Below are 10,429 nucleotides of genomic sequence, written 5' to 3'. Positions count from 1 at the left end.
AAACTTAGCTCCCCCTAGTAACGGTGCCCCCCTCTTGTAATAATGTTAGATCATGGAAGGGAAGATTACAAGAGAGAATAGTATAATAGACCAACTACCTAACTGCTAACGTATAGCCAGTGGTACTAAAGGGGAGGGACTTGGGAGAGTTGTGTTGTCATACGAAATACTATTGAGTAGAAAAATAATCATTTTTGTTACCAAGTTACTTTTTGCCTAAGAAAGAGCAGTAGCAAGTACCAACGGTCCTAAAGATTGCATTAAAGGTCTTTCTCTCTCTCTCTCTTTTGGTGGGTTTCGTCCACAAACTACATAGATCTAACGCGTATAAAACGAAGAGCAGTGACAGTGTAGTGCCTCCCCTCAGTCCAAGACAATTTATGGGTGTTATTGTTAAGGCTCTTGCTCCTCACACTCTCCGGTCATCTCCAAGGGCTACCCCTCCTTCCATCTTTCTTTCTTCCTTACCCTTCTACCCACATTGCATACCCCAATGTAAATCCCCTAATCTAAGACAAATCCCTCATACCCCATTTCGTCGCACCCAAAGGAATCACTAGAAAGAACTACCACTCATCTCTCTGTAAGCACCAATGGAGTCCCATTTCCTTCTATCGTTCCTCCTTATACTGGGCATCTCTAGAGGTAAACAATTTGATGGGTAGTCTTCTTTTTTTTTAACAGGTTTTTGTAGATCCAACTCTAATGCTCCCTCCCCGTCTGGGCATTTTGGTTTGCAGGGGCACAAGGAGCAACGTTCACGCTGGTGAACAGCTGCGACTACACGGTATGGCCCGGGATCCTGTCAGGTGCGGGCAGCCCGATGCTGGCGACGACCGGTTTCGAGCTCGCGAGCGGCGGGTCGCGCTCGATCCAGGCGCCGACGGGCTGGTCCGGCCGGTTATGGGGGAGAACCGGCTGCGAGTTCGACGGGTCGGGCAGGGGGAGCTGCCGGACCGGCGACTGCGGTTCGAACCGGGTCGAGTGTGACGGCTCGGGCGCCGCTCCGCCGGCAACGCTGGCGGAGTTCACCCTCGGTGGCGCTGGCGGCCAGGACTTCTACGACGTGAGCTTGGTGGACGGATACAACCTCCCCATGGTGGTCGCCAGCGCCGGCGGGTCAGGGTCCTGCACGACGACCGGGTGCGCGGCGGACCTCAACCAGCGGTGCCCGGCGGAGCTGAAGGTCGGCGACGGCTCCGGTGCGGCATGCAGGAGCGCCTGCGAGGCCTTCGGGCGGCCGGAGTTCTGCTGCAAAGGCGCCTACGCCAACCCCAACACCTGCACGCCCTCCTACTACGCCTCCATCTTCAAGTCGGCGTGCCCCAGGGCTTACAGCTACGCCTTTGATGATGCCACCAGCACCTTCACCTGCGCCAACGCTGACTACACCATTACTTTCTGCCCCAATAACTTTTCAAGGTAAATATTCAGAGGTTCCAATCACAATCACCACCATCATTACATTTGCTGCTGCTTTTTTTTCTGTAGTTGGGGACTTAGGGTATTGGTAGATTTCTTGGATTGTTGGTGAGATGTCTGAATCAACATGGTTGAATCAAACTAAATTTTGTGAGATGGGGTTTGGCTTTTCGGGTCTTTTTAGAGCATTTACTGATGTTTCTGTTCTGTGGGTTAGGCAAGAATTTTTGGTATGTGTGAGCAGTGGGTGATGGTGTTGAGTAGGTGGGGTGGGCTTGAATTATTGGCCAATTCAAGGAGTTTGGCTTCTGAATTCCCATCTTCCCTTCTTTCCCAAGAACAGTAAAAACTTCTGCGAGGAAAAAAATTGTTTTCCAACACCAAACTTACGCACCTAACTTTGTGGCCTAATTATTAATGGGGACATAAATTTGGTGTGGTATCATTAAAAAAAAATGTCATCTTAGATCTGTGCTTCTGATTCGGTTTAGGTTATGTTTATTTCTTTAGTTAATCTGCAAGTTGAGCTTTTCTTATTGCGCCAGTCATGTCAAAATCTTAGGACTGACGGTCGGGGTCACCATGAGTAAGTTTATGGGGACTGATAGTTTGGACTGCTTAGGGGCATTACCAAGTCAATTTTCAGTGTTAAAAGACCATGCTTAGTGTAAAGAAACTACCAGTTAATTCATTCTGCAGTAGGTTTGCTTCGGTTAAATCAAATGCAGCAATATAAAAACTCGTGCTTGGGGTAAAGTGACTCCTTAGTTAAATGATTCTGCAGTTGGTTTACTTTGGTACACTAAATCATCTGAACAAAACTATTGTGCAGTCAGAAATCGTCAAGGGATTCATCATCTCCAAGATCAACAACAACAGGGGTAATTCTAAGTGATGAGGGTTGGTTAGCAAGCCTGGCTACTGCCGACGCATCATCAAGCCGAGTCGTATCATTGAGCGGCTTTGTCTATATTGCCACTGCTGCAATTATTAGTATGGTGGCCAACATGCTGTGGTAGAGGGGTATCACATATTATTCTTTTTCCAAATCAAGAAAAGGATGGAGTTGATGATGATGAGGATTGATAATCTATGGTTCACAGAGGCCCCTTTTCCTTCTGGTGAAGTGTGAAATGACTCGGCAGCGCATGATGAAACTTCCGCAGCTGGCAAAGGCTGGCTAGGTGTGGTCCACAAGAACCATGTACACTCATGAAACCATATAAGGGAAAGGTAGGGGAAATGTAAATTATGTAATGGTATAATGTCCACTTTCTGCTTCTGTAAGATTCATGACTTGCTTGGTAAAGGGCGCCTTGAGATTTTAACATAATCTCTCTCTCTCTCTCTCTCTCTCTCTCTCTCTCTCTCTCTCTCTCTCTCTCTCTCTCTCTATATATATATATATATATATATATATATATATATATATATATATATATATATATATATATATATATATATATATATATATATATATATATATATAATGAAACCATGTGAGGGAAAGGTAGGGGAGATGTAAATTATGTAATGGTATAATGTCCACTTTATGCTTCTGCTTGCTTGGTAAAGGATTAAAGGGCGGCTTGAGACATTAACATAATCTCTCTCTCTCTCTCTCTCTCTCTCTCTCTCTATATATATATATATATATATATATATATATATATATATGAGAGAGAGAGATACAGTACATACAATTCACTCAATCTGACCTCACAGATGTGTTTAGCATGTTCTGTTTGCTAAACTGACCTGACGGATGCATCCCCTCAATCTGACCGCTCCTTGGAAAATATGATTTTTGACACTTGAAAATTTGGCACATTGTGGGCCGTTGCTTTTTGAAGCCCTTGAAAAACCTGCTTACATATAGCAAATACATTATTCAAAACCTATTTTCTACTAAACAAACTTATATAAATCACATCTATAAGGCTAGATTCACACAAAATTTTGCAAAGAAGTTAAGGAAAATGTTGTTTTCTAGTAGATTGTATGTATAAACGACTGTAGCAAATATTTGTTATATATATATATATATATATATATATATATATATATATATATGTGTGTGTGTGTGTGTGTGTGTGTGTGTGTTCTTTAGAGTATGATAACATGCGGTACAGACTCATGTTTGCATGGATTTATCCAAACATATAAGTATGTAGCCCTTTTTTCTCTATTTTACAAAGAAAACCACCCATGCAGGGAAGTTGAGGATGGATTCACAAGCATACTCCCTCAAGAACTCTCTCATAGATGTAAAACCTTCAAGTATTATGTCCATGCCCCCAGCAAGAATGTCTCTCCTCTACTTGGCCTTGCAATGAGGGATGAACGCCCCGGTATTAAAATCATGACATCCTTCAAAGTGGACTGTCCTAAGCTTACCCACTTAGCCAGGTGTGTGCAGTCCTTGGGAATGCATAACATAGTTTATTTATCATATTGGTGTTTAATCATCTCTGAAGTGATAAGATTCAATTTTCATAGTAGTGAAAAATCAACATGATCCTTGAAGAAAAGGATGATTTTTTTTTCAAATAAAACAAATCATATCGGATTCAATACTCTTGAAAATGGTAAACAGAAGTCCTAAACCAGATTCAAAGGTTAGATCTTACTTTTGGAGATCAGATATATGTAAAGGAAGAGAACACCACAATAAATTATGGTAGTTCGGTACCACAGCAGACACAAAAACACAGAAATTTGGTTTGACTTGACATCAGACTTCATGATTTTTGTTTATGTGGTGTCAAGTTGAAATGTGCTGAACTTGCTATATGTTGATTATATATTGGTGATTGGCATTTCAATTATTGTATGATTTTGTATGAGAGAGAGAGAGAGATATTACATGCATGTGCAGGTATTGCTAGGGGTATTTTGCCGATCGTTTTGATGGCAACATTTGTGGTACCATCTCTCTCATTCAGTCATTCTTTTTCAGAGGCCTACTTTTGGTGTACAGTAATGAATCTATTCCAATAAGCAGTAGGTCTAGGGTAGATGTTTCCCTCAAAGTTCCTTGTCGGCATCTACTTTTTCATTAGGAATAGATGGATGTAAAGGGCTTAGGGTCATGATCCTCGTGGTACCAACACGGTTGATGGTATCCTTGCTCTCTACATAATCTCTAGGTGCTCACTGTTTGAAAACTGTTTTCCCTGGTTTCATCAATTCAGTTTAGTGAGATCCATGACAGTTTCATCTAGAGCCCTTTTGAGTCTAAAAGTGAGATAGAGGGATTGTGGTAAACTGGTATCCAAAACAAACCCTGTCAGACAGCCAGTTTTTTTTAATTAATGTAGAGAAATCACTGATATAGTTTGGCCATCCCATTACAGTTCAAGAGGTGTCTTGTTGACCATGGACCTGAGTCACCGTCGGCGGGCGTCCGTGTGTAAACTCGAGTACTTTTCCTCTGCCCACCAGAAATAGTTTCTCATTTGGCTTTGGCCTTGAGGCAAAAGATGCATAACCTGGTTATCTAAGTCTTAACTTTCTTAAACTTTAAAATCTTAAATTGACCAACCTAGCCAGATATGAGTACGGGTGTAACTGGGTCACCCAAAGCGATGGATCCGTGGATTTGGGTCAGGTCCAAAATATAGACCCATAGGAAAATGAGTAGGGTCTTGGTATTGTAAATGAAGATCTGAACCCAAATGGATCTGACCTGATTATATACACGGACCCAAATGGTTCTTCATATTTTGAAACCGCACTGACCTGATTATGTGCCCAAACCGATTATACACCTAAACCTGAACTGTCTCATACTAGACCCAACTATATACCATAACCGACTCATTGCCAAACCTGCTTCAAAGTTTTTAATTGGCAAATATTATATATTCAATTAAACATTTAAAGATTGTGATAAACTTAGAACTAATATGCATTGCATTTTAGTAATCTAAACTTTAATTTATTTTTTCATATACTTGCTATTGCTCTTTGGTCGTAGATACATTTTGAATATGATCTATCGTTGGTTTTTTTATTTAAACTTTAAGTGCTTGGTTGCAATGGATACAAAATTTTTATATTCAGATTTTGACATTATTTAGAATAATTATTTAGATTTTATTTTGTTAGTGTATAATCTTCTTAATAAAGTGTTGATTTCATTAATTTACATATTTTTTATTAGGTGGTAATTATGTCTAGAATACCAATTATTTCAAACCCGAATCATTAATACCTAAACCCGACCTGGTTATACACATATTCGTGAGCAGACTCGGCCAACTCTTATCCCAAGTGTCCAAAATGAACCGTATGAGACAAAATAATTCTATAAGTTACGGCTTGGCTTGTTTGGGTATAGAAGGAGAATCCCATACGCAACCAAAAGGCGTGAAAAGATCAGGTGCAATATGATGGTACAAATATTTGTGCATTAAGCATCTGATCGCCCTCCATCTTGGGACAGGGCCTGTCAGGTGCGGGGCCCAAGACCGGATGGATGGCGATCAAGTGCTTAATGCACAATTTTTGTGCAATCATATTGCACCCTATCCTCTGCAGACATTAGTGGGATTTTACCACTTTCAACCATACAAAATCCTCACAGTCTCCTCCAATTTTAGAGATCAGAGCAATTATCCGAACAGATAAGTCATGCAAATTCCACCAAAAGCAAGAAGTCGGTGGCATCCAGAGGCCTCTGTCCATGCGGCTGGAAACCTACAAATCTAGATTTTCAGCATTCTACTAGAATGAAATTACAAGATATCTAAAATCTCTCTCTCTCTCTCTCTCTCTCTCACACACACACACACACACGTTTTGTCCTTAAGCATTTTGACTTACATAAAGACTAAAATGGACCACAGCATCTACTTTTAGCAAAGTGCTCAGCACCACTTTATCCCCACCTTGAATAGAAGAAAGGAGAATCCTCATATCTTCAAGCATATCTCTCCATATCCAAATCATAATAAATGCCAAATGGAACACACTGGTTAGGCTTAAACAAGTAGATGTGGTAGACAATCTTTCATTAGCAAGCGAATCCCTTCAGCAGTGTCCTAGGATGCAAACAATCTGGGGGTGGAATGTGTTACTGCACACACAGATGAAGGTTTCAGTTACTACAATGGTTACACACCAAATTGAATATCTTTAAAAATGCCCTATCACGAAATTCAGCATCCTATTATGATAACACTAACAGTTTAGTTTTGCGTTGACAAAAACAACATTACTCACTGTTTATATAATGCTGCACACAATGGTAAAGTTTTGTTTGGAAAAGACTATGCCATGATCACCTCAGAATGGCCTGGATGGATATGTAGCACAGGAGGTTAAATTAAGGAAGAAATATTGAGGAAAACAAAAAGGGAAAACTGTTGATGCCAACCAGCATGTAGAGGTACTAGGCATCTGGCAGTTTAGGTGAATATATTTTCCTATATTAAATTGAATCTCTTTCCGTATCAGAAGAGGCACTAGAAGTTTCACAGCTACTTCCAACTTAACAAAAGGCAAATCCTCATCAGCTCAAATTTAGAAAATTATCCGTATCATCAGTGGGTAATAGCGATCTTCAGCATAGTTGGGCCAACAAGAATCCTCACCATTTAGGTACTTTTGATGTAGACCAAAAACTTTGCTGTCATAATTCTCCACCACATGAACTTCTAAGCCCAACTTCCTCACTTGCTTTAGAAGCATGTCCAATGTATTGCCTCTCCTAGGACTGAAGAAAATTGCCTCAGAATTCTCTGAATCTTTTAACAAACATTTAACTGTATAGGCAAGATCAGCATGGAACCCCTTAAAAAAGGTGCTGTAGCATAACAAGGAAAAGAGTTAAGAATGTGTAAATACACATGCTTGCCGCAACAGAAACAGCAAAGGATGCTTTTGTCAAGATAAAAGCAATATATCAGCAATCAAATATCAGTACCTACCGAGATAGATGAAGACATGAAACCAGGAGGCTTTGAGCAAGCAATGTGCATGCAAAGGACATGTTCAACACATCTAACCAAACATATCTAATCTAAACTGTTACGAAAATTTTGAGAGAAATAAAAATCATTAAACAGGGGTGGTTGTGATGAAGGCATCTGATAAAACACCGCTGGCGCATGGGTGTGTCAGTGGACCATGTAAGGCAAGGTGGTTGCGAGCCCCACCTGGGGTTTGCCTCGCTCGGGGACGGGTCCATTAAGTGGCCTGGTTCCCAGTGAGGGTTCCTCATCATAAAAAAAAACTGGTTTTACCCTTCCATCGCCAACAACAACAACTACGCCTTCATCCCAAAACAATTGGGGTCGGCGATATGAACCAAAAAAGAAAATCATTCTGGGTCTTCCACATGAATCCTTCTCCTCCAATCATTTTTATCCAATGTCATGTCTTCGGTGAGGTTCAAAGCATTCATATCCTTTCCTATCATCTCCATCCAAGTCTTCCTAGGCCTACCCCGACCTCTTTTAACTAATATATTTTCTCATTTCTCCATCCTTCTAACTGGAGCATCATTAGGCCTTCGCCGAATATGTCCAAACCACCGTAAACGATTCTCTCTCATCTTATTTTCAATGGGTGCAACGCCTACCTTCTTACGTATCTCCTCGTTCTGGATCTTATCTTTTATTGTATTTCCACACATCCATCTAAGCATACGCATCTCAGCTACACTCATTTTTTGAATATGATGTCTCTTGGCAGCCCAACATTCCGTATCATATAGTAAAGCGGACCTAATAGTCGTCCTATAAAACTTTCCCTTCAACCGCAATGGCATTCTACAATCGCACAACACTCCAGTTGCACTTTTCCATTTCATCCAACCAACCTTTATCATATGATTTACATCTCCATCAATTTCTCCATATTTTTGAATGCGACATTTCATATATTCTGTCTTACTCTTACTCAACTTAAAACCTCTTGCTTCCAATGTCTGTCTTCATAATTCTAACTTAGCATTAACCTCAGCTCTAGACTCATCAATCAAAACAATATCATCAGCAAACAACATACACCACGACACATTTTCTTGAATTGATCTCGTAAGCTCATCCATCGCTATAGCAAATAGGAAAGGGCTTAAAGCAAATCCTTGATGTAACCCAACCGTTATAGGAAAATTGGTTGTCACCCTCCACAAGTGCGGACATTGGTTACTACTCCTTCATACATATCTTTAATTATACTAATGTACTTGAGAGAAACACCTTTCTTCATCATTGTCCACCAGAGAACGTCCCTAGATACTCTATCGTATGCCTTCTCCAAATCAATAAAAACAATATGCAAATCTTTGTTCATCTCTCTATATCTCTCGATAAGTTGTCTAAGAAGATGTATAGCTTCCATAGTTGATCTTCCAGGCATAAAACCAAATTGATTCTCCGATATCATGACAACCTTCATCAACCTAGACTCAATCACCCTCTCCCAAAGTTTCAGAGTATGACTCATGAGTTTTATACTGCGATAGTTTGTGCAATCTTGTATATCACCCTTATTCTTATATAGAGGCACCAAAGTACTCTTCCTCCACTCATTAGGCATCTTATTTGTCCGCCAAATCTTGTTAAAAAGATTTGTCAATCATTCTAAACCTTTCTCTCCCAAGCATTTCCAAGCCTCGATAGGTATACCATCTGGGCCAACTGCTCTTCTTGATTTCATTTTCTTCAAAGCTTCTGCAATTTCTTTCTTTTGAATCTTGTGCATGAAGTCACGATTCATCTCATGAAAAGGAATGGAGATTGTCAACATCATGTATGTTAGAGACCACAAAATCCTGGAGTTCCGCATGATATTCTAGACTTTGGCTGCAATCAAACATTTGGGCTGTTAGCAGAAGTTGATGATGACAATATATACATAAATACGTGTGTGTGTGTGTGTGTATATATATATGGATTAATATTTGGTGCTATTGAAGGCACGGAATTATATGAAACTATTGAGCTGGAAAACATAGGTTTTAGATTTCTTTTGTAGATTAAATTCTATGGATGTGATCTACAAGTTCTGTTTAGTGGGAAATGAGATTTAAATCATATGATTGTGACACATAGGTTTTTTAAGGGCTTCAAAAATTAATGGTCCAATGCACTAAAATTCCATGAGTCAAAAAATCATATTTTTGTATCGAAATAACATGATCCAAGGTTTGATCCTTAGCAAACAAACCATCCCGAACACAACTATGTAGTCAGATTGAGTCGATAAAGCTTGAACATATGATTTCCAGCTCAATAGGTCCATATAATTTTGTGCATTCAATAGCACCAAATATTAATCCTACAAATATATATATATATAGAGAGAGAGAGAGAGAAATTCTCAAGATATTATAGGATTTTTTTCATCTAAAGAAAATCATATATAAAAAACAAAATTAAGAAAAAAAATATTTTAGCAATATTTATTTGCAAAACATTTAAATAAAAGGAAAAAAGCTTTTCAGAATATAAAAAAGAATAATAAAAATCATAGTTAAATAAAAGTAAAAATATTGAAAATATACTGATATGAAATATATATTAAAATTTTGATATTCAAGAAATATACCCATATCCAACCCTTTATTAAGAATTCCAAGTTCAAAATTGAATTATACACAATCAATGACAGATTTTAAAATGAAAAGGCAAGTAACTGCAAAACAAAGATCAAGGTCATAAAAGTGAAAAACTGAAGGACAAGGTGTTGACCATATGGTCCATGTCTGATATAGTTTGACTGTGAAGCAACATGGCATGTCCAATTTCCATATTGGTAGCATGTTGTGTTAAGCATATTGCTGAGCAAGGTGTCTGTGACATAGCAAAAAAAAGGGACGGGAGCCACAACACACACACACAAGCATAGTTACATGGCACTTCTGAAGTTATACCATAAGAATCATCTTTTTTAGGAAGATATACCCATAGTCACAAATATCACCGAGATTTTGAAAATCTCGCGATATTATCATGCAAAACGGGATTTCAATCCTTTTAAATAGATGTGGGAGGAA

The 10,429-nt window shown here is 39.3% G+C and overlaps 1 protein-coding gene across 1 annotated transcript; it reads left to right on the top strand.

The window, feature by feature from the left end:
- Positions 1–357: 357 nt before the first annotated feature.
- On the top strand, positions 358–2,731 carry LOC149817850 (thaumatin-like protein 1). The gene is made up of 3 exons (XM_089984095.1): positions 358–645; positions 741–1,422; positions 2,255–2,731. The coding sequence occupies exons 1-3, from the start codon at positions 594–596 to the stop codon at positions 2,439–2,441; spliced, it is 921 nt and encodes a 306-aa protein (XP_089840221.1). The 5' UTR covers positions 358–593; the 3' UTR covers positions 2,442–2,731.
- Positions 2,732–10,429: the final 7,698 nt, after the last annotated feature.

This window comes from Nuphar pumila, chromosome 13 (assembly GCF_984573655.1).
Source record: "Nuphar pumila chromosome 13, dmNupPumi1.hap1.1, whole genome shotgun sequence".
Taxonomy (NCBI): Eukaryota; Viridiplantae; Streptophyta; class Magnoliopsida; order Nymphaeales; family Nymphaeaceae; genus Nuphar; species Nuphar pumila.
This window is presented reverse-complemented; position numbering and strand designations above follow the sequence as displayed.